This window comes from Tiliqua scincoides, chromosome 7 (assembly GCF_035046505.1).
Source record: "Tiliqua scincoides isolate rTilSci1 chromosome 7, rTilSci1.hap2, whole genome shotgun sequence".
NCBI lineage: Eukaryota > Metazoa > Chordata > Lepidosauria > Squamata > Scincidae > Tiliqua > Tiliqua scincoides.
Window position 1 is genome coordinate 44,255,355 of NC_089827.1, and position 22,449 is coordinate 44,277,803.

The window sequence follows — 22,449 nt, forward strand, 5'->3', positions numbered from 1 at the left end:
GTCTCCAAGGTGCCTCTTGTCCTCAAGAGACTTGCTGGAGCCTGTGCTGGCCTGATGCAGCTGCTCTCAGCATGACAGCCAACTGTTCAACCTTTCGCATGAGCTGTGAGATGAGGGCTCCCTCCACTGCTTGCTGTTTCACATCTGTGATGCAGCAGCAAAGGAAAGGCTGGCCTTGCTTTGTACAAGGCCTTTTATAGGCCTTGAGTTATTCCAAGACCTTCATTCATTCATAAAAGTTCCATTTCTAATATATTCATTTACGTAAATTTATTCAAATTTGAAATGTAAATTCATTCTTTTTTTTTCCTGGCCCCTGACCCAGTGTCAGAGAGATGATGTGGCCCTCCCGCCAAAAAGTTTGGACATCCCTGCTCTAGTCCTTCGGTGTAATGCTCAAAGGAGGTGATCTCAATAACTTTGACTGCAAGTTTTTTTTTCAAGGGCACAGTTCTCTCTTTACCACACTGCTGCAGAGCATGCTGGGATTGTTTGCTACTTACTGATGGTGGTGAAGACACTTGTGAAGCAGAAGTAATTCACAGCATTGAGAGAAAGAAGGTGATAGAGGAACTGCTCCCGCTCTTCCTCGCAGCGCAAGAAGGCATAGCGCTTGTACAGTTTCCTGCAAAGGACAGGGAAGATCTTCAGACTGCCACTGGCACCAGGATGAACTAGCACTTAACTTGAGAAATAAGTAAAACACAAAGGGATAGAACTGGCCCCTGCTGCATCAGACTGGACCAGCTGAGATTCTGACCAATGTTCCTACTAATTTTCAAAGGGAGTACACAGAGACATATGGTGGCTGCACTGCTGTGGCTCTGGAGCACTCAGCAATGACATCATCGTTGTAGAGCTCCGGAACACCAAGATGAAAGCTGTGTAATGCTTGAATTCTGACCATGCAGCTTACAAGGAAGGCAGATTGTGACCCATACGTTTTGCTTCTGATGGTTTATTTTAGTCACCGTAACAAAAGAACATGAGCCCTGCTGAATCAGGCCAAGGACCCATTGAGTCCAGCTTCCTGTATCTCACAAGGACCCACCAGATGCCTCAGGGAGCACACAAAACAAGAGACCTACATCCTGTTGTCACTCCCTTGCACCTGGCATTAAGACATAGGCTACTTCTAAAAACTGCAAGTTGCATATAGTTATCAATGCTAAAAGTGTTTCCAATGAGTAAGACAGGATTACAGCTTAAGTCTTACTGAAAACAATGAGCTTACTTCTGAGTAAGGTAAATAAAACCACTTTCAAACACCTCTAGTCATGGCTTGTGATGGACTTTTCTTTCATAAATCTTTCCAATCCTTTTTTAAAGGCACCTAGGCCAGGGGCCATCACCACATTTTGTGTCAAGGAGTTCCATAGATAATTATGTGCCATATCCTAGTACCATATCCAGTACTGCCAGTTTCCATTAATCTGCTGGCATATGCTGCATGTAAGAGTTTAAGTATGGCAGCCTCAAAACATGGATCCTAAGAGAGCCCAATCAAAAACAAGCATGTTGCTCACTTTGCCAGTGCCTGGTTAGAAAGAAGCTGCTTAAGATGCTGAGACAGAAGTTTCTTTTCAAGAGACAACCTTATCCAGGCTCGGGCACGGCCCACATCGGTCTTGATTTCACTCATGTTCTGAATGTGCCTGAAAGAAAGCAAAATAAATCCACAACTATGTTTAACTGGAAAGCCAAAAAGTTTATTTGCTCATCATCAAGCTTATTCAGTGAAGCACATCTAAAATTACTGAACAGTAATATTTGAGAAGAAAAATTCCCTGTCCACAGGCTCAGTCTAAAAATTGATCCTCAAAAGGAGAGCAAAGTGGATGGGAGGTGGAAGTGTGTTAATAGCATAGGAATTTTTAGAGGAAAAAAAAATACAGAACAAATACTAGAAACCTGAAATTTTTGCCAAGTAATCAAGCTCCAATTATCACTTCACCTTATCTCCAGGTCAATCAGAGGGCAGAGCCTTTCAACTCTGAACAGTTTCCTTTCTCAAGCAGCAGACAGGCACCAAGTTTCTCAAGCAGCAGGCAGGCATTTGTTAACCTTTTATTCTCCTTCCTTCTGCTGCAGCCTGGTTCTGCTCTGCAGATGCTTGCAAAGGTCTGTTTTTTGAAACACCAGGATGGGAATTCTCCTTTAAATCTGAAGCAGGCTACAATTCAATGCAGCATTACTTAAGAATAACACCCATGGAAAGCAGTGGGTCTACTTCTGAGTAAAAAGGGTTGCAAATATAAGCAGCTGCATCTCTCTGCTGTGAATATAATTGCACACTCCCAGTTATGGGTTGTATGATGTATGTAGAGCTTCTGGCTTAACACACCAACACAAAAGCTTAACACAAAAGCTTCTGGCTTTATCCACCTTAAAGGTGGATTTGATTCATGGATCTCCTGCAGTGGTTCCCAACCTTTTTCACTTGCATATCCCTTGGCAGCCTGTTTCCATAAATTGTACCCTTCATATTAGCAAAATGTTTGTAATTAATAATACAAGCCCTCATCTCCTCTCTATGAAAGCCCAGACTTCATGTATTTATCACAGTGTTTTCTCTTTTCATCTGTTTGAAGAACAGAAGACTCTGCCTTTGCACTGTTTTGCACCAGAAGTGTACTGAGAAATTCTGGGTGACTGATCACTTTACATATTAAGTTTCAGCTTTTTTTACTGTGCTGGTTTTCAATCACTGGTTCATACATGAACTCATGACCAAAACCTAGCTATTGGTGGGGCTTTCACAGCCAACTAGCTACCTCCTTTCCTGCCTTGCTGATCCTTGCAAGGCATTCTGGAGCATGACTTGCCTTTTTCTCCCATTATTCCATTCTTTTTTCAAGTACCCTTAAGGTCCTGTTGAGTGTCCCTGGGAGTACATGAATACCAGGTTGGGAACCACTGTTTTACTGGTATGTTGTTTACAGTGCACTTACTCTGATAGTGCTTACAAAAAGATGATGAAGACCAGAATTTAAAAAGAATAAAAATGTATCTTATGTTCTTTTACGTTTTTAATAAATTAGAGACTACAGTTCTTAGGTAACAATTAGTGGTGGGTTATTTTTCAGGATCTGGCCTGGGGTAAAATCAGACAAAACTATAGTCAGACACCCCCCCTAAGTTTAACCCCCGACTTATCTGAGGGTCATCGAAAACTCCATGAGTGTTGGCTCAAAACCTGCCCTTGACTTATCTGTGGGATCGACTTATAGGCGTGTATCTGCGGTAGGTTTTGGAGTTTTGGATTTTTTGTTTTTCTTTTTAGAAGAGAAAAAAGGATTGATTAAGAGATTAGAGTCAAAAGCCAAAAGATGAGTCAGTGCCAAGAATCAGGATGCCTAACCAGAAGATTATGCTACACAAAGAACAGATGAATATACAAAGAGATGTTGATGACAGATGGGAAATACAGTACCAAAATAACCACAGTGTGCAGTATAGACGTCATAACGTCAAAATAAGGAACTGGGTGAATTGTGATTTTACAACATTGAAACATGTAATAGCAAGACTTTGCAACAGGATCAATGCATGAACAAAAATGCAGATTCAACTACCACCACAACAGGACTGAAAACAACAGACAAGCCTTTAAAAACAGACAATGGGTTACAGACAAGCCTGTAAAAACAAGGCTAACACCAAGCCTAACTGGGATGCCAACAGAAAGTTTTGCAAGACTTGTGATCATCAGAGCTTCACCCATCTTTAGCACCAGATTCTGTCACAACTCATTAAGGTAACACTGACAGTTCTTTGAGAGGCTCTGTGGGAGTTGGGGCAATTAACTTTATCTAGATATACAGCAGACAGTAATGATCCTCCTTGATGCAGTTGACCTTAACTGCTGCCAAGCTGTCCAGCCAATTCTGCCTGACCTGCAAGAGGCAGAAGCAGCCTTTGTTGGAACTGCTGAGTGGGACCTGCAGCAGTCCCAAGACGATATCCCATTTCATACTTATTATTATTATTAGTTTCACAGCCCACCAGATGCTTGGACTGGGCTTTTGAGTTCTCACTAGTTCAAACTCAAACTCCAGGTACCAAGGGTCCACTGTACTGCTTTTCAACAAGTAGTTCATAAAGCAGTTTACATGGCAAAATAAATCAATACCACCATACGCATACCATTCCTAGTGGCCATCTTGCCACCAGATTTGCTCACAATGCTGTTTGTGTGCATGAAGAATACTGCTGTTTCACTGTTGCTTTATAGTACTATTTAAGTGTATGTATGCATGTACTGTAGAATGAACAAAAATGGAAGTGTCATTTTGTACATAATGGCAACAGACTTTTTTAAAACATACAACTCCCCTTACAAAAATAGGGTCATGGGGGCTGAACCTAGTAACCAGCAATTAGGATTAATGAAAGGAGGAAAAGAAGAGTGGAAGAGACTAAAGGAAACTCAGCAGGCCAGTCCAAGAGGCTTTACTGGCCTCATCTGGTTTTCATTCAACATATTAAGGTAGTGGTTCTCAAACGTACTGTGGTCACGGCGCCCTTCTTTCATTGTGGCCTCCTCTTCTTGGCTCTCCCAGGCATCACCATCTTGGATTGTGTGAGATCTTGCACAGTTCAAGATGGCAGTACCCAGAAGAGCTGAGAAGACGGGCACAACTATTTTGGATCTTGCAAGAATCACACGAGGACCTCCCACAATAAAAGATGGCAGTGCCCAGGAGAGGCAGGAAGAAGATGCTGCCAGGGACATTCTGCAGCGCACAGTTTGGGAACAACTGTATTAAGGTACTACAATCTTGCTCCCCACTTACTAAACACACTGTGGTGAGAAAGCAAAGAAGGCACGGCTGACATGAAGTAATCAAAGGCAAAGGGGCTCAAAGTGCAATTTGATTTGGGGTACAGGATGCAGCCAAAAATCACATGCATGAATCTGGACAACTCTGTACCTTCCCCTTTTTCTTAAGTTGCCTCTGAAGCATGGAACTTGCAGCAGCACAGCTCCTTTCTATGTTGCTCAGGTAACACAAGTAGCCTTGGGCCACATGGGAAGAGCCTAAATCCTAGCTCCTCTCCATACTGCTACCCTGATCTGGAACAGCAAGGCTGGCCTTGGGAAGAGTCACATTGCAGCAGACTCTGTATTGCAAAGGTAATGTGAAAAAGAAGGCCTGTGTTATGCACCAGATCCGCAAGACATAATATATGCAACCCAAATACTGCATTGTTTACTGGAGCATTTTAAACCAAGCGCCTGCCAACATTTGCTCTGCATACTCTGTGACCTTGGTTAAAGCTTGTGTATAAAAAGGACGCAAGTGTATTGTGGCTCCTAACTACTTACACAGTTAACACCCAAATGGAGCCCTTGAAACTCCAGCAAGCTGTCGCAAACCAATGAGATAATCCCCCAGATCTCTCTCTGTCCTTTGTAAAGGACTCTCACAGCCTCCCTTCATCAAGCAATGACTCACACAACTATCCAGATCACCACTAAAAAAAAAAGTCAGGCTCTTGGCACTCACACCCTCTCTGCAAACCCCCTCGTTTTGGCTCTGTCTTTCACAGGCAGTTTTTAAGGCTTCCAGCACAATACTCTGGGCATGTGATCAGGAGTCCCAGAGAAATACTGCATGCACATTATTCAACTGCATCATGCCAAAACACTCAGAGCAGCTATTTAAAGCCTTTTGATAGGAAACTGTATCAAAGCAGATGCCTCCCACTCCCATCATTGATGGGCTCTGTTTAAAGACAACTGAAGCACAAGAAAATTTTCCTAACTCTGCCAAAAGGAAGAGAGATGGACATCAATGGCTGTTATAGTCACCCAGAAGAAACAGGGCAGCTCCCCCCCCCCCAGACCAAACACTGGAAGCTTCCTTCCTGGCCTCCTTTGTGAGCAGAGATCTGCTCAGTGAAACAAGACAAGGAAGCAGATTAGACATAACAGATGTTCGTTGTGCTAGGTTTCAGTTTCATGTTGTGGTAGGATTCATGGAAGAAGACTTATGTTCAAGCCCTATGCAAGGTTTCTTTGAACACTCTGTATGTGACACCAGTTTGGTTTGGAGAACTTCAGTTCCCTCACTCACTCAAGAGCCCATGGCAACTTTTTGGTTTTATACCTTTTTTTATGGAAGAATAATTTTACAACATGATTACCTTTCTCTACCCAAGTGGATACATGTGTATGGGAGAAACTGATGCCTTGTGCAGCTTATAACAACCTTCAGAGCCCGTATAAGCTCCTGAGGAATTCAATGCTATGTGGGAACGAAACTTGCAAACCGCCACTGGGACACCCCACAAACACTTAAAGCTGCCTTATGCCAAGTCAGACCACTGGGGGCCCAATCCTATCCAACTTTCCAGCTCTGGTGCAGCTGCAATGCAGTCCTAAGGTAAGAGAACAAATGTTCCCATACCTTGAGGAGGCCTCCCCACCACAGGATACCGTGCATGTCCCATTGCCATGGTTGTGTAGGCACTGAAAAATCGGATAGGACTGGGCCCTGGGTCACATAGCTGGCTTGTTCATCCCACGCTTGAGGTGGTGGGGAAATGGTCAGTGAGCAGAGTTTCAGTTGTTGAACAAACTGCCTGGTGAGGTTCATAAGGAAGGAGGTAGTTCTTAAGATCTCCACTGAGAATCTTAAATGTTAAAAAGAGTACTTTGAGTTGGGTCCAGAAGCAAAGTGGAAACCAGCACAGCTGAAACACTGGGGTGATATGATCACAATGTCTCCCCTCCAGTTGCTGGCTGCTCCCTCTTTCAGACCCACACAGAGGATATTGCAACAAGCTGATTTGGGTGACATTAGAGCATAACTGACAGTGACCAGGACCAATTTCTCTAGGAGGCAACCCAGCAGCTGAAGCTGATGGAAAATCCTACTGCTCAACACCCTCCACCTGAGCATCCATATACTCAATATCAATGAGCTATGACTGCCTTCTAGAAGGAATTCTTTCAATGATAGGTCAAAGTCAGTCAGAAGATAACTCTTGGCCCATCTAAGGCTTGCTCAACTGGAGCTGAGAAACCAGGAGACTGTCCTTGCTATTCCTTGCTTTGGTCACTGAATTCTTTATCTTCTCCATCCTGCCTCGCCTGCCCTCCCCCCCCCCCCAACTTGACAAGCGACAAGCCTGTCATCAACAACATTTGCTGCTACCAATTTGTGATGAAACGCACAGATCCAAGGACAGTAGCTTGCTTGCAGCGCTTGCTTGACACAGTTTTGTCAACTTTCTATTTCCATCTGACTGGCAATTAGTGACAAACAAGCCATTTGTAAATGGCTTTTACAAAAGAAAATTACTAGTTTACACTTGGGAGCCACAAATTATAGCGATCGGTATTCTCATTTTTCTGGGCCTCTTTCAGCAAAGACAGACTAAACATATCCATGCATACAGGAATATGGCTTATCAAATTAAAGATACTTTGAGTGTGGTTGGTACCTCTAAATGTTTTATTTTGCACAGGTCCTGTGAGATGGACAGCTATTTTTCAGATAAATTGACTAGTTCTGATGTCAAAGTGAAGGTTAAGTCCATCATATTCCACCCCACCCCAGCATCTGTAGTGGAAGAAGCCCCTTTCTTCCCACTCTTCACTCCCATATAGTTGCATCCACCCTCAGAAATCTTTAAAAGACCAGAGCAAAATACATTGAAAAGTCACAAACCATTTTGTGACTTGGATCCGCAAGTCACATAATTTTGGTTTGGATCCGCATCAACTTTTAGATTGAGTTATCTAAATTTCAAACTCAAGTTTTATGAATTAGACTTCATACCTCATATCGCTGATAAGAGATACTCTCAAAGTAGGCAACATAAGCCCTGTGTCAGACTTCCTTCTTTCTGGCCCAGCAGTAACTAGAAAGGGAGAAAAAAATGCATGGATTTGTTAGGAACACATTATCTATACAAAACTCAAGGGACAAATCCTAAGCCTCTTTGATGACTCCATCAGGACCAGAAGGATGTCATGCAAAGAATTTTCTACTTTGTCTGTTGCTTTGATATTCAAGCATTTTACTACTTACTTTCTCTATAGTTAATCCAGAGCCTTCCTCCTCCAGAGATTTAAGAGGAATCATCAAACTCTGCCTTCTCTGCAACTGTTAAGACCTGCCTAAATCTGTTATGTGAGAGCTGTGTTTTGTTTTTTTTAACCATAATCCCCAAATGCAAATTCACAAGACTAAGGAAATCTTACTAATATAGCTGAAATTTCAGAAATATCCTTAGAATGTAAGAGACCACATGCTAAGCACTCCCTACATTAGCAATATTTTTCATTATGAAAATAGAATGAACATATAAAACCAATATTCATTTACACCAAAAACCAAATCAACACTCAAATTTGTGCATAAGTGACTGTATAATACAGTACTATTAGGCAAAAAGTGCTTTTGCAGTCTGTTTTGACTGTTGGGGATATCAACATAATACTACTAGCCAATCAGACTGAAGAACAGGGGTGTGTCTGTAACATGATAAAGTGGGGGATGGGCTGAGAGGTGACAGTGTCATCATGTCACCCTGCCCCGAGCACTGGCCAGCCTCTCAGTACTGCTGCCACCCCATCACGTGCTATAGTTGTAGCCCTGCCATAATTACTCTTGCTGCAAATGGACAAGTTATTTTTAAAAAGCATTGTATACTCACTTGGGAATTCTGCAAGATGCTCCTGTTTCTCTTCTCTTTCCTGGTACTGAATTAGGTGGGACCACAAAGCAGATTTGCCCTTTAAAAAACAGGTGATCAGAGGCTGAAGCATAACATTGTGAGAGACTGAAAAGATGAGTAGTGGCAGAACACCAATCCTTATAATCTTGGGTGTTACTTATTGCTCAAGTCTGAGGTGGGGCAAGAACAGACAGACATTGGCCACTACACAAGTATCCAGACAGCAGCTCCATGCTTCCCCCATTGTATGAATTAAGAGTGCAAGAGCACAGGGGTCATTTGCATTCTATTCTTCCTCCCTTGTCCCAAAAAGCAAAACGTAACAGCTTTGAAAAGCAGTTCAGCCTCACAGCCAACCTACAAGGTCTGCTAGATTAAGTGAGAACGGGTTGCCCAAGATCCCAAGAACATCACAACTGGGCAAAAGTTTTCATATCACAACCTGATCGCTATACCACACCAACTCTTGCTACATCCTCATGCACAGGGAAACCAGTTACAGAAGAGTTACGTAGACCACACTGCTTAGCATGTTGGCCTACAATGGACTGTCTGAACCCTGCACATCCAAAATGCGTATTGTTGTGTTGTTAATTAAACAATACCATTTTGCTTGGTTAAAAGCCCTTAAATCCCATGCATTTCACTGAAATCACAGCTCCCTAAACACATGAAGCATTCCTGGGACTATGCCCCAGACCCATCCAAGTCCATGCTACAAAAATCCAATGGCTGCATGACACATTGTGCTTTTCTTTTATGGAAAGAACTTTTCCATGTAGGAAAAAACCTAATACTCGAATTGACTGGGGCGGGGATATGGTCAGGGTACAGATCGAGTTTCACAGACAAAAGGTTTCCAAGTTCAGTCCTCAGCATCTCCAGTTAGAAAGGAGTATCAAGTAGCAGATGCTGGGAAAGATCTCTCTCTGAAATCCCAGAGAGCCATAGCCACTAGTCAATACTGGTTTACACAAACCAATGGTGTGACTGTGTATGAGACAGTTTCAAATGCAACTGCTACAAGCAATAACAATATGCATTTTCTCATTATCACTGATGACTCTTGTGCATCACTGCATGTGTAACTGAATATGTATGCTTGGCTTTGAGCTTCTTTTTGACACAGAAATGTTTGGAGTAGAACAAAAGCATCCCATATGACTCGGCCGGCCATAGGATTCCCTCCCACATTAAAGTTCTAGATCACAATCTTTTCCATCTGGGCTGAGCTACCCAAGTAGGTTCACTTCTGTTTTAAACCATTCTGGATGACAGGTCCCTCTAGCAAAGGGCACAGATAGATGATTTGATCAGAAACCAATACAGAGACCTGCTGATTCAGAGGGATTCTTCCAACCCATGTGTGCGTGCCTTCTGAATTTTAAGTTGCTGAAAAAAGCACTTGGATATGAAAAAGGTATATCTGCCATAATCAAGCTCAAGACAAAGGGTGAGGCAACATGGATTACCATACCTTTCATACCAGGATGGATAAAGAGTGCTAAAAGCAAGGGCTGTCACCAGTGGATCCCTCCATTGCAAATTCCTCCACACAATGGAATTTACATGTGAAAAGTAGTGACTCCAGAACACTTTGTTATCTATAGAAACAAAGGTCCCTATGGAACCTTGAAGGCCAACAAAATGTATTGCAATCCATGAACACTTATGCTAGAGTAAATGTGTTAACCTTTCAGGTGCCACAAGACTCCTCGTTTTTTTCCTTGCTATAAACCAACATGGAGATCCCTCTGGAAGCTGACTATAGAGCGTACATAACTAGGATATAGTAATTACTCCAGAATAACAAAATTAGAAATAAAAGGGCATCATACGTACATAAACTGAAGTGCAGGACTCCGTGTTCAGAGTCATAGCATGTTATGTTGCATTACATCTCAGGCTCTGGCACTGCCAGTTTCAAGGATCTGGTAGCAAGGCTGAAAATGGCTACTACTGAAGCCTTGGATATACAGTGTGCCAGTTTGATCATACTAGGCTAAATGGACCAAACTCAGTACAAGGAGAGCTTCATATATTTACAAGTTCATTGAAACCCTCCCAGCTGAGGGACATCCTATGTTGTATCGACAAATGAAGTGAAGTAACACAGGCTAGATTAGAAGCTGTGGACTCTCTGGCTTTTGAAGTCACCAACCTGTTTGACCTGCAGTCCATGGCTCCAAATTCTTTCCAGCAAGTCGCAAAGACTAGCAATCAGCGTATTCTCTTCCAGACCTGTTATGTTGGCCTCTCCGTGTCCAAGCTCCACAGCTTCATGGCCCATCTTCTCTACCAGCATACGCTTAGTCTGTAAGTGGAGGAGAGAATTTGCAGAAACCACGAACCAACGAATCAGGGAATGCACAGGTCAATTTGTGACTGTAGTAACTGGGTAAAAATACATCTACCATGCTTTGTATAAAAATTCTAGCTTTGTAAACATCAGTTCTTATTGAGGTTGGATGAATCATTAATGCCAAGCAAGTTACAGAGCGGAACTCTTGCTCATTCCATATGTAGAATCAGTGAGCTGGCTAAGAATGTAGGCGCTCAGGAGGTATAATCACATGTCGTCTAAAATGGGAGGCCAGGAAAAGGGGGGGGGGATTGGCCAGCAACAGACAATTCATTTCCTCTCCTATTCATAAACAAACCTCCATTAGTAGTCAATTACTGAATTATTCTGATACAGATACATTGTATTCTTCTGTTGAAATGCATGTACTGCTGGCACAAAGCCGAACAAAGGGGCTGAATCTAAAGATTCATAATAAAATGCTTAAGAGGGGCAAGGAACCCCAACCACATTCCCCACACAGTTTGTTTTTTTCAGTACCAGTAGCAAAAAACATACCTTCATTCGACATTCTTTGAGCAAACCTTCCACAAATTTCCAATTTGTCTGAGCAATTACAGCTGGAGAAAGATCTGAGAGTTTGGGCTGCCTCAAATTTTTCCCCAAGGTTCTTGCCTCTTGCATGTACTTCTAATTCAATAAAAAAAGCAAAGAAAACTAGAATGAATACACAACCTAAGACACATGCTTCTGGCCTCCTTAGTCTTATGCAAGTGAGTGACAGAAACTCACACTGCACTAACACGTGAAATCCTGTGCACCTAGATTATTAGTCTCTTATCTTGAGAAGCAGAGGAGTGGTGAGGGCAGAGAATACAAAGGCAGAAATACAAATTTTCTACTACAAGAAACACAAACCCTCAGGCTAGTATTGTGGTTAGGTGTCCCAGTGAAAGATACTATCCAAGGTGTTTCAGTGCCTAAGACAGAAAACCCAAATACGTCCCCCACTGTCCCGAGTTACATTATAAACTAAAATACTTGGTAGCTGACTAGTGTTGAATGGTACCTCAAAGTCTGCTGAACAAAATCCTTCACCCTGACTAACCAATATGCCAAGCTTATCCAGGGAGGCAACAAAGGGAAGGTACCTGCCTTTTAGGGTACATAGTTGTCATGAGCAGGTGCCTCATCTCCTGATAAACCCCCCCCCAAAAAAAGACAGCTCTGTTTTTTCTGAAGTTGATCTAGGAAGCAGTCTGTCACATTCTCCATTCTAATCAGAGCAATAGGTCAAGTATCCCACATAGCCTCTCTCTTTCGAACATAAATTGGAGTCCCATGACTGCACGGTATTATCGGAGAACAATAGCCTGACTGAAAGCTCATTGGTCTAGTCACTCACTTGACTTGGGAGCAGGACACCTGAACATTGGTTAACTTAAAACCCACCTATCAGAGCTCGGTGGGAAGGGCTAGACTCCCGCCCCCTTAAAAAAATGGGACAAGAGAGCTGCCCAATTGGGTTGAGAGAGTCAGATACGTGCAGGAGTTGCAAGATACAAGTTGGCCTCCTGTGTCTGGATCTTGCTCAGGCTTGCAGGCTACTCAGAGAAGGCTTGAGATTGTGTGGGGATGTGTGGAGGGGACGAAGTGGAACAGGGAGTTCAGTCCATACCTTGCCCCATTTTTCTTCCTTCTTAGGAAACTCAGCATGAGGGCTGTTGGGTGGCAGATTCCCCCCCCCCCCAATAGTTGGGAGCAGGCATGGAAAAATGAGCCTGGTCCTGCATTTCTAGCAGCCATAGAAGTTTACCCATATGCTCAGTTTAGGCATGGCCACACATGTGGTTATGATGCAATTTCAGGGTAGGGAGAAGCACCCAATTTCCCAGAGGGGAACATGGTCCTTTTCAACGCTACCTTGGAGATCACCACAGCATTCCATATGGAATTCTGCATTACGGCACACAAGTGAGCATGCCAAAAGTTGCTATGTGGACACATTAACAAAAAGGCCTGAACTATGGCAAAAAGAACCTGGATGAAACTTTGGTCCCAGTGCAGTTGTTTCAGACCACCTTTGAAAATAGCTCAGGGTTCAAGTGAAAAATTCTGACATATTGGTCTACAGTGTATCATAGGCCCTGCAAAGAAAGATAACGCTTTTCAGTCTTCTTCATGTCAGAATAATTGCACACTAGTGTTTTAGGGGAAAAAAACCCACATTCAATTGGAGCTGACCTCACCATGGAAAGACAGGCAGCAATGCCCTCGTCATTTCATGTCTGGGTACCTATGAAAACAACCTAGCTGCAGTCCAGAGGCTGGGGAGTCATTTCTACTTTTTAACCTCTTGTGCAAGAATAACTATAATTTTCCTTTTAAATGGAGATATACATAGACACACATGCATAGAGCAATTCCCAACATTTTGTCAGTTCATCTGTCAGTTAGAAATGAACTGCTTGCATAACCCCTCCCTTTCCCCAAAACCCAAGTTTGGGGTTTCTGCTGCTATGTTTTCAGGTCTATCCAGGCAACAATTGAGTTTTTGCTGCTGGAGGCTGGCAACCAACAAATAATGCAATTCATTTTCTTCCTTGGAGACAAGGAGAACCAACAGTACTGGGATACTGAGCTAAGGACTGCTGAAATACGTAGTTCATAGTCTTTTTCCTCAAACAATTGCCTAGGTACCAAACAACAACTGCTCTGGGAAAGACTAAGGAAGGGAAAGCTGCAACAAGCCGAAAGAGAGAGATGAAAAAGTCTATGTGGTAATAATTCAAAGTGTGGATCTAACTGGACTGGCAGAGAGAATAAACAGCCCAATTCTAAATAAATCTCTGTATGGCAAAGCAGCAGCAGCACTAACAGCTATGCTGCATCCCACAGGGGATTTTTGGCTGTTGCAGAGTACTTCTCAGAGTATGGGGACATTTGTCTCCTTGCCCTGGGGTAAGCCCCAGCAACGATAGTGGGGCAACTCAGACCTGCGCCAGTGATATTGTGTTGGTCTGTGGAGGTGGATCAGTTCCAGGAAGGGGGTTGGGAACTGGCTACTGAATCTGCTGCTGAACCTGCCCCCTCCAGTGGGCCTCTGTTGCTCTGCTGGCGCCTGCAGGAAGACCCCACCCTTCCCACTGCCTGTGTTGCTGTAAAGCACTTTATGGCACTTTTGCAACAGCTAGTGCCAATGGAACATGCATTCTGCCAGCGCTTCTTTAAGTTAGGATTGGGCTGAAAGCACATCTCCCTTTTTGTTCCATCTAGTCATTTTGGTCAAATACACATCCAATACCATAATGTGCCTCTTGCAGGGCTTTACATAAGGGACAGAAGGGGGATTTCACTTCTTCCAACCCCCAAGTGCAGAGTTGGTCATTCTCTGCAAAGTTACTGAGTTGATCAAATTTCACTGCTGTATTCAGGCAAACACTGAGCTGTACAAAGGCCAGCTCTTTTTGCCAGGACCTGCACTGCCCTCATCAGTGCAACAGCTCTGATTTTTGTTGGCTAGACAGCTACCAGATGGAACACTGAATGTGAATACATAAATAAATCTGAATGTGTCTCAGTTGGATAAATGGTACAAGGTGAGGACCTGCAATGCAGTCAGAATTATTTGCCCAATTAGGACCACACTTTAAACCACTACAGAGGTGTGCATCAAATTCTACCAAAAAGCAGTGATTAGCATGAGGAAAGCAGCTCTTGACAAAATTAAAGATGACATACCAGGCAACACTCAGAGAATGATTTTTTAGGTGGTCGTGTTGGAGGGGGTGGACCCTGATCCCACTCCCAGAATGTCATTGAGTTCTGACGAATCAAAAACTCCTCTGATGGCTAAGAGGAGGCAGACATTATCAATGGCAGAAAGCAGAAAGAGAAAATACACATGCATACATGTCAAAATGGAAAGAAAATGAAATGTAAATTTGGCACAGATACCACAAATTTAAAAGAACAGAAGAAGCCGATACCAAACATCACAGAAGGCAAAGCAGTGCATGCTCACAAAAAAACTTCTCTGCATTTCATCATTTCAGTGGAATAAGCATTTCCCACTTGTGCATAAAAATGCAGTAGTGTTTTTGCTTTTCTAGGCTGCAATGGATATAGAGTTCAGTAATGTCACAGAGGCAAGGCAGCTTAAGAAGGCAAAGAAAAAAATACAAAGAAAGCAGTGCAATGCCTTTAAGCATGATGAAAAATAAGGCTGACCTACAATTTTAAGAAGGAGAGAAACAGGAAGAGACACTGCTGAGATGACAGGTTAACACATGCAGGAATCTTCAGGTTTCAGGCACATCTAGTGCTTCTCCTTTTAAATGGCTAAACAGTATGACATGCCTGACGCCAAGTATGCCTGGCTGACACCAAAACAGAGCTTGCTTATTTGCGCTTAATCTCTAGGGTAGGAGTTGGCAACTTTTTCAGGCAAAGGGGCCGGACGAACAGGGATGACGACATCACTATACTTCCAGGTGGCCGAGCTCTTAGAAGCAGCTGCACAAAGCTCGGTTTAGGAAGCAAAGCCTCCTGCCCAGTTTGCTGTATGCTGGACAGGGAATGCCAGAGCTGCCTGCTCAGGCTGACAGCGCAGACCAGATCTAGCCCGTGGGCTGTAGGTTACTGACCCTGCTCTAGAGGAAAAAAAGACATGTCCAATAAGTGTAGGAGACAAGAACTGCCGGGCTCCAAGGTCAGAATTACACATTGCAGGCCATAAGATGCTCCCACCTCTGCCCCATAACATGTACCAAGACTTACTCCATTGTGATACCATCACAATATGTGTTCTCCGAGCAATAACCAACAATATGGAGCACCAGTGGGAAACATACAATCTGATGCTGCTGAAATTTATATGTGTTAAAGAGAACCTGACGCAGGGATGCCATTTCTGTTGGCTGCTGCACAGCCCTTGTAACATAGCTCCACCCTCACATATGTTCCCTGCAAAGCTCTATGTGAACAGGAACTAGCTTTGTGTGTACAAGTAACACTTTTTACACCTGCTCTTCACATCAGAAGTTCCTCCCATGCTGCTGAGCCACTAAACAGGTGACAAGCCCATGATTTGGTAGCACAGCCCTGCATGCTCAAGAACTTCCCCATTGGCAGTTATTGGAGGGAGAAGAGTTCCATTCACTATAGCCAGCAACAGAAGCACCATGTACACATGTGATTCTAGGATACAGTCACAAGCCATAATAACGTTAATGGAAGATTAATTTAGCATTAATTAAATACATAACTGAGGGACTGCTTTGGTATCTAACATACTGGACATGCAGAATCATTGGAGGTCTTAAATCCTTAAAAATTTAGCTTTTTTATTAAAATCTTATGCAATAAGGAGGTGACAGTACAGCAGACAACTGTGGCAATTCATTTCAGGCATTTCCTTTTCCCATAGGCATTTATCCAAGTCTCCTTTTCCATGGTCATACTGCTGCATCCTGGGAGAACCAATGACCCACAGGAACAGACTGAATATAATTCCAAAAGAGGACTATTAGAAAGCAATTATTCATGAGTTGCAAGAACACCATTTTAGTTATTAGCCAGGCAAGCAAGCAAGCAAGCAAAAATCTCTTAAGTTGGACATTTTGCAAGGTTTTGTTTTCATCATTTCAAAAACCTGCAGAAATGGTTTGATCAGAGGCAACAGTGATCAGAAAGAAATGAATTTGTTCAGACATCAGTGGGAGCAAAGTCAACCTAAAACCCCTTTCAAATCACCATCTTGACCAATTGTTTGTCTCTAACCTTATTCTCCCCAAGGCAAAATGCTGGAAACCCACAAGACTAAGACTTAACACACATTTTCAATTTACAACAAGATGTCAGGGTTTACACTTCCCCATCAACTGCCTCTCTACATGGTTACCGCAGTCTGCAATATCAGAGTTCAGGAGTTTTCAATTATAGTAATAACCATACCAACACACATTCATGGAAACAAATATTGCATGATTTTTTTTACCCGTGTTTATGAAATAATTCATGTACTTTACATTTCGTACTAGGTTTGCATCAAGTGGTTTTTCACAGCATTAAACAATTCAAGAGGTGCTCAGAAACAGTAAAGCATCTAAAAATTGCCAGGTTCGGTAGACTATGATTTCCTAGATCTTCTGAAAGTGCCACTCCAGAATGCCTGCTATTAATGACAGTACTTACCTCTCTCAAGTCATTGTCCAAACCAATATGCTCTGAATGTTGCCGAAGCCGGTCTTTCCTGCGCTGTGCTGTAGCACTTCGACTAACCCATCGACTGAGATTTGATAAAAAGAAAAGAAATCTGAGAAAAGTTGCAATCGTGCTTGACGCGGTAATTTGAAGCTACAAACATTCTTACAGTTTTTGAGGCTCTGATACACAGGTACACAAGCCTTCAAAACAGAGAAGGGGCTATTATGAGCAGACAAAAACAGACGGTATAGCAATATTGTACGTTTCAGGTTACTCTTGGCTGGTTGACTAATAGGACTCTTAGGGAGTTTAGATCCATTTGGGCTGAACTAACATGCCAGATAAATGTGAGGTTACTATTTCCAGTGCCTTTAGACATGCAATTTCTTCATGCTTCATTGAAAAAGGGGCCAATGACTGTCTTTTCAAGACAACACCTCAGATGGATTTGTAAGCATGCAAGGATGGGAACTGGACTGCACCTGGAAGAAATCCTTAAGCAGGCAGGTACTCTCAGTTTCTCTAGGCATCCATTTCTAGTTAAGAGCCATTGTTTGGGATGCTTCTACCAGGAACAGAAGGCCTCAAGTATTTTGGTACGGGGGGGGGCAGGGAGTCAGAGCCACCAGGGAAATTTTCAGAGCCTGGACTCAGACTTCAGGAGTTTATAAAACTTTTAGAACTACCACTGCATGGAAAGATAGTAAAAGTACATTACAGAAAGTCAATGTAAACAGTGCAATTTCATAAACTCATGTTCATTCTGCAGACTCCTCTAACCAACCTCCAGTACCTGCATTCTGTTTCTTTGTAAGTAATGACAACGAATTACAGGATAATCAGTTGAGATTAGAGAGCTTATTGAATTATGTCAATTCTGCAGTATACATGTCTGATTCACTCCAAGTTAATCATCAGTTTAAAAAAAAACCAAATGGAAATGTTTGTTCCTGCTTCATTTCTTTTGTTATCTGAAAGGGAGAAGCGGAAGACACTTATTGGAATTCAGACATTAAAATTTTCGACCTTGAGTTAAATTGAATCCTAATTCAATTATCACATTTTCAATTAGCAAAACGTAAGTGCAATGTTTAGAGGATGAACTACACTGAACTACTTCAGGATGCTGCTAAAGTGGTCCATATTAGGGCAGGGGTTGCCGTACACTGCATCTGCTGAAGCTTCTGGAGTCTTCAAGGGCAGACCCACTAATGTGTAATAGTACCAAAGGCAAAAAGCTTACTTGTTATTGGTAGGTCCTGTCGCTAGCACATCCGACTGAAGCTTGGGGAAGAAGCCTTGTTCATATTTGCCTTGACCTATCTTCATATCGAGTAAATGTGGATGAATTGCAGTGTGGTCTATCTTAGTTAGCCGTTGTTCAATGGCCTGAGCTGAAAATAGAGATTCACTCAAATCAATCATTTTTGTTACACCAAGGAAACTGGAGCATGGCTGAAGGCCTGCCTACCTAGACAATTCTCCTGACACAGGTGATGTAAAGAGAATGGCCCTCAGTGAATGGGTCCTTGCCCCATAGCTGAAATACTTTAGTACTATTATTTTTTTTAAGATACACATGGGCTCGGAGGAGTCACATCCTCAGCTATACCCACATGGGAAGAACATCCCAGCACTCCAGGAAAATATAAAGTCCAAGAGAGGGAATTTCTTAACTGAATCTGAACACAAACAAAAAGGAACAAAGGTCCTGTCAGAAACTACACAAAGGTAAAGTTATTCAGGAACTTGTTTGCTTTTACTGCTGAAGGTTGCTGAGTGGGAAAGTGTCCTGCTGTGCAGTTGATGTACCTTACGCCGAATTCATTTGTTCAAGCTAATTCTTAGCCATAATCATTCTTATACAAGTTTGGAAGTTGAAGAAAGGAGGAAAAGGAAGCTTTGGAAACTGGAGAACAGTGGAACAAGACTGCGGGATAACCCCAACGAGGGTTCCCCAAGTTTTTATGAGCTGCATACTGTGTTTGTGATAACTGTGTTTAACTACTGTAACATGCTTAAGGGTGGCTCAATGGGCTGTCCTTGGGGGCCATTTGGAAACTTCAGTTGATCCAAAAATGTAGTAGCCCCATCAGTGATTTACCTGTTTCGGTTCAGAAATTATATTCCAGTTACATAGAAAGTCTCAATGGTTATTATTTAGCTTCTGGATGCAGCTGAAAATGCAGGTTATTGCCTTCAAAGCCCTAAACATCTGGGCTCAAGGACACGTTAGGGACACCCTATCTTGTACATGCCTCTCCCATCCCATACTCTGTTCTTAGGTAATAAGATAACCTTGTACCAAATCCCAAAGCTATCTGAAGTTGATGCCTATGAGTAGCAGAACCTTATCAGAAGTATCACCTGTTCTGTGGGAATCTAGTATAAATTTTAAATCTTTTATTTCTCAAACACTGTTTTGTCTTTTCAGTATTATAGAGCAAAGTACCTTATGTCATGGCTTCAAAGGTGGGACTTTAAACAGTTAAACAGTTACCAGTTAAATGCTAAAATGATGCAATATACATTAAAGCGAACAATAATATATACAGTACTCTAAATCAGGGTAAAATAGACTTTCAAGTAGCTATAAAAATTTTTATTTTCTTTAATTTTTTTAATGTCTATGCTGTAAGTTAGTAGATCTATCAAACCTGCTTCTTTTAAGGTGTTGCACTTCTGATACGTAGATGTTCTTAATGCAGGAACCCTGACATTATACAGTCTGATCTTCTCAATTCGGGAGTCAAACACTCGCAGAAATGAATCCTTTTCTTCCCACTGAGACATAATTTTGTTGTCGATGAACGTTGCAAACATTTGCGTTTCGATGAAATGTGAAAGGAATGGAAGGTAGGGCTCAGGCTGGTCAGAAAGAAATGAAGCCTAGAAAATGGGGAATCCAAAAGAAACCAAAAATTACTTCATATAAGGTACTTGTGTAGTATTTCATCAGTTGGCCTATTCTGGTAGACCCGTGCATGGTCCAATAAAAATATGTCGTAAAGAATTTGCATCAATTGGATTAAACTCTCCAATGCAAAACGTTTGACTATTCCATAGTCCCATTTTTCTGATGCCTAATCAGTGTAATAAGAATGAAAAGTAACAGGCACCTTTTACAGGGTGAAGACCAGGGATGTGCTGGAGTCGCTGAATCCGAGTTGCAAGTCAAGTTGCAAGTCACCTACCCCTTGACTCAACTCATGAGTCATGAAAAGCAGCCATCGCAACCCCACTTGAGCCACTTATAGAGTCATTTTGACTCGAGTTGCGAGACATTATAAGAAATGAGTCACAGCATGAGTTGAGGGTTGTGAAAAAAGCAAGCATGTGCACACTCAAAACGGAGTCACAATCACCTACAAAAAGTGAGTTGTCACTCAAGTCAATTCGAGTCATGATTCATTTCCAAGTTGCTGGCCCTGAGTCGTATCAGAGTCAGTGACGTCTGTGACTCGAGTTGACACAAGTTGTGAAAAATTCCTGATGTGCCCATCCCTGGTGGATTCCTGGGGTTAAATACCTCAGGTAACCAAAAGCACAGGCTTGACCCAATCACCTGATAATTCCATAAATACAGTTCCTGAATAACTAAGGCCTTTGTCAACATTATTATGGATATTTTCACCATAGAAATTTAACATTTTTCCAAGAAGAGACAACGCAAGAGTAATCAAACACCAAATCTGCATATCGAAAGGAAGGATTTGGATTTATCCAATTCAGAAGCTTCTAGAACACTGTTTCATGGACTTTCTCCTTCTGTCTTTCTCCTCTAATCCAATTTATAATGGAAGTATTTTCAAGCAAACAAAATTTTAGTTACCTGTGAAGGCCTAATTAAAGTTACCTCTGCCTACCTCTGCCAAGTAATGGGGAGATGGACCAAAACCCAGACAAAGGTTGATTTATTGGGATAGGGGCAGAAATCTGAATGTACAAAGTAACTGTACATATGAGGCTGGTTTAAGACCATTTGATCTCACATTGCTAAAAGGTAGCAAGCCCACAAAATTTCAGACAAGGTTTTTCCAAGCTCTGCCTCTTAAGATCCTTCTAACTGGAGGTGCCAAGGATGGAACCTGGGATCTTCTCCACATAAAGAATGAGCTGCAGGCCTATAAAGTGTAAGCCAAATAAGTTAGTTTAGGGGGGGAGAGTACTTGGTTATTTTTACTTTGTCAAAATTTTGCATCTGCTCCCTGTTCGTCAGCCACGATTCCCTGTCTTGTGCTGCTTGGATGACAAAGGCCTCATAATCCGAAAACATCTGTGTGAAGCGGTTGGCGAAGACCTCCCGAAGCTGCACGTTCAGCTTGTAGTCCCTCAGCTCGTCTTCTTCGCACTGAAGCTTAACGTTCCTTTCCTTCTCTTCCAGAGGAGTGGCAATGTTCATTTTATCCACTGAAACCCCTGTCCTCTTTGCCAAAGCTTGGAGGCGTGCGATCGTTTCATTGCCTTTAAGCAGCTCATACATGTTGATGGGGTTGCTGGGGATGTTCCCATTCTTTTTATCATTGGCCAAGTCATTGAGGACCAGGTTCTTCAACTTGGTAGCACTCTCGCTACAATGGAGGGCACCCTCAAGGGGAATTCCAAACTGAAGAAGAACTTCAGAGATTTCTTGGATGAAATTCAACTTGTTTGGAAACTGAGGAAGTTCCTCTGGTAGCTCAATAAAGTGGTTATCTATGTCCACAAAGCAGAGGTTAGCCTGGAAAAAAAAAAAAGAACCAAATATATGTTAAGAGGAACTGAACATCTTCTTTCCCAATAATGGTCCCCTTGTAGTGCAATGAATTTTTCTACATAAACAGCAGTAAAAATTTCTCACTTGAGACACAATAGATGTCCTCAGACAAGCCTATTTCAGCCTAAACCATCTTCACAGGACTATTTTGAGTCACTCTGACCAATAAAACTTATAGTTGTCAATGATACAAAAACCACTGCCATTCCTGACACATGGAAACTTTTGAAACGTTTCTCTGGGCTGTTTAACAGAGAAAGGAATAATGGGGAAGGGACATCCAAGTTGGTCCACATTGTATACAACTACATACGACTAGATCTGTGATCCACTACCACTCTGTATAGATCTGCATGCTGCTTTCACACCTTTACGAGATTCTCACTGGACAGAAAAGTGGAACTACTAAGAACTGTAATCCCTCAAGTGCAAGTGGGGTTTGAATGAGTTTCATCTTAAATACAAGGTTTTAAACTGTATAGTACTACCAAAA

The 22,449-nt window shown here is 42.3% G+C and overlaps 1 protein-coding gene across 7 annotated transcripts in view; it reads right to left on the bottom strand.

Annotated features, from left to right (window-relative positions):
• The window catches only part of DENND5B (DENN domain containing 5B), a 117,898-nt gene that overhangs the window by 17,747 nt on the left and 77,702 nt on the right, over positions 1 to 22,449 (bottom strand). For 5 of the 7 annotated variants that reach the window (XM_066634551.1, XM_066634543.1, XM_066634549.1 and 2 more), the window contains 11 exons: positions 21,384 to 21,920; positions 19,858 to 20,089; positions 18,444 to 18,594; positions 17,189 to 17,282; positions 14,735 to 14,845; positions 11,552 to 11,683; positions 10,853 to 11,005; positions 8,671 to 8,749; positions 7,791 to 7,872; positions 1,527 to 1,655; positions 504 to 625 (listed from right to left, as the gene is read on the bottom strand). In XM_066634551.1, the coding sequence (XP_066490648.1) occupies positions 504 to 625; positions 1,527 to 1,655; positions 7,791 to 7,872; positions 8,671 to 8,749; positions 10,853 to 11,005; positions 11,552 to 11,683; positions 14,735 to 14,845; positions 17,189 to 17,282; positions 18,444 to 18,594; positions 19,858 to 20,089; positions 21,384 to 21,920 (1,822 nt within the window). The remainder of the gene's footprint in view (positions 1 to 503; positions 626 to 1,526; positions 1,656 to 7,790; positions 7,873 to 8,670; positions 8,750 to 10,852; positions 11,006 to 11,551; positions 11,684 to 14,734; positions 14,846 to 17,188; positions 17,283 to 18,443; positions 18,595 to 19,857; positions 20,090 to 21,383; positions 21,921 to 22,449) is intronic. The other 2 variants (XM_066634547.1, XM_066634546.1) reach the window with 1 other exon arrangement.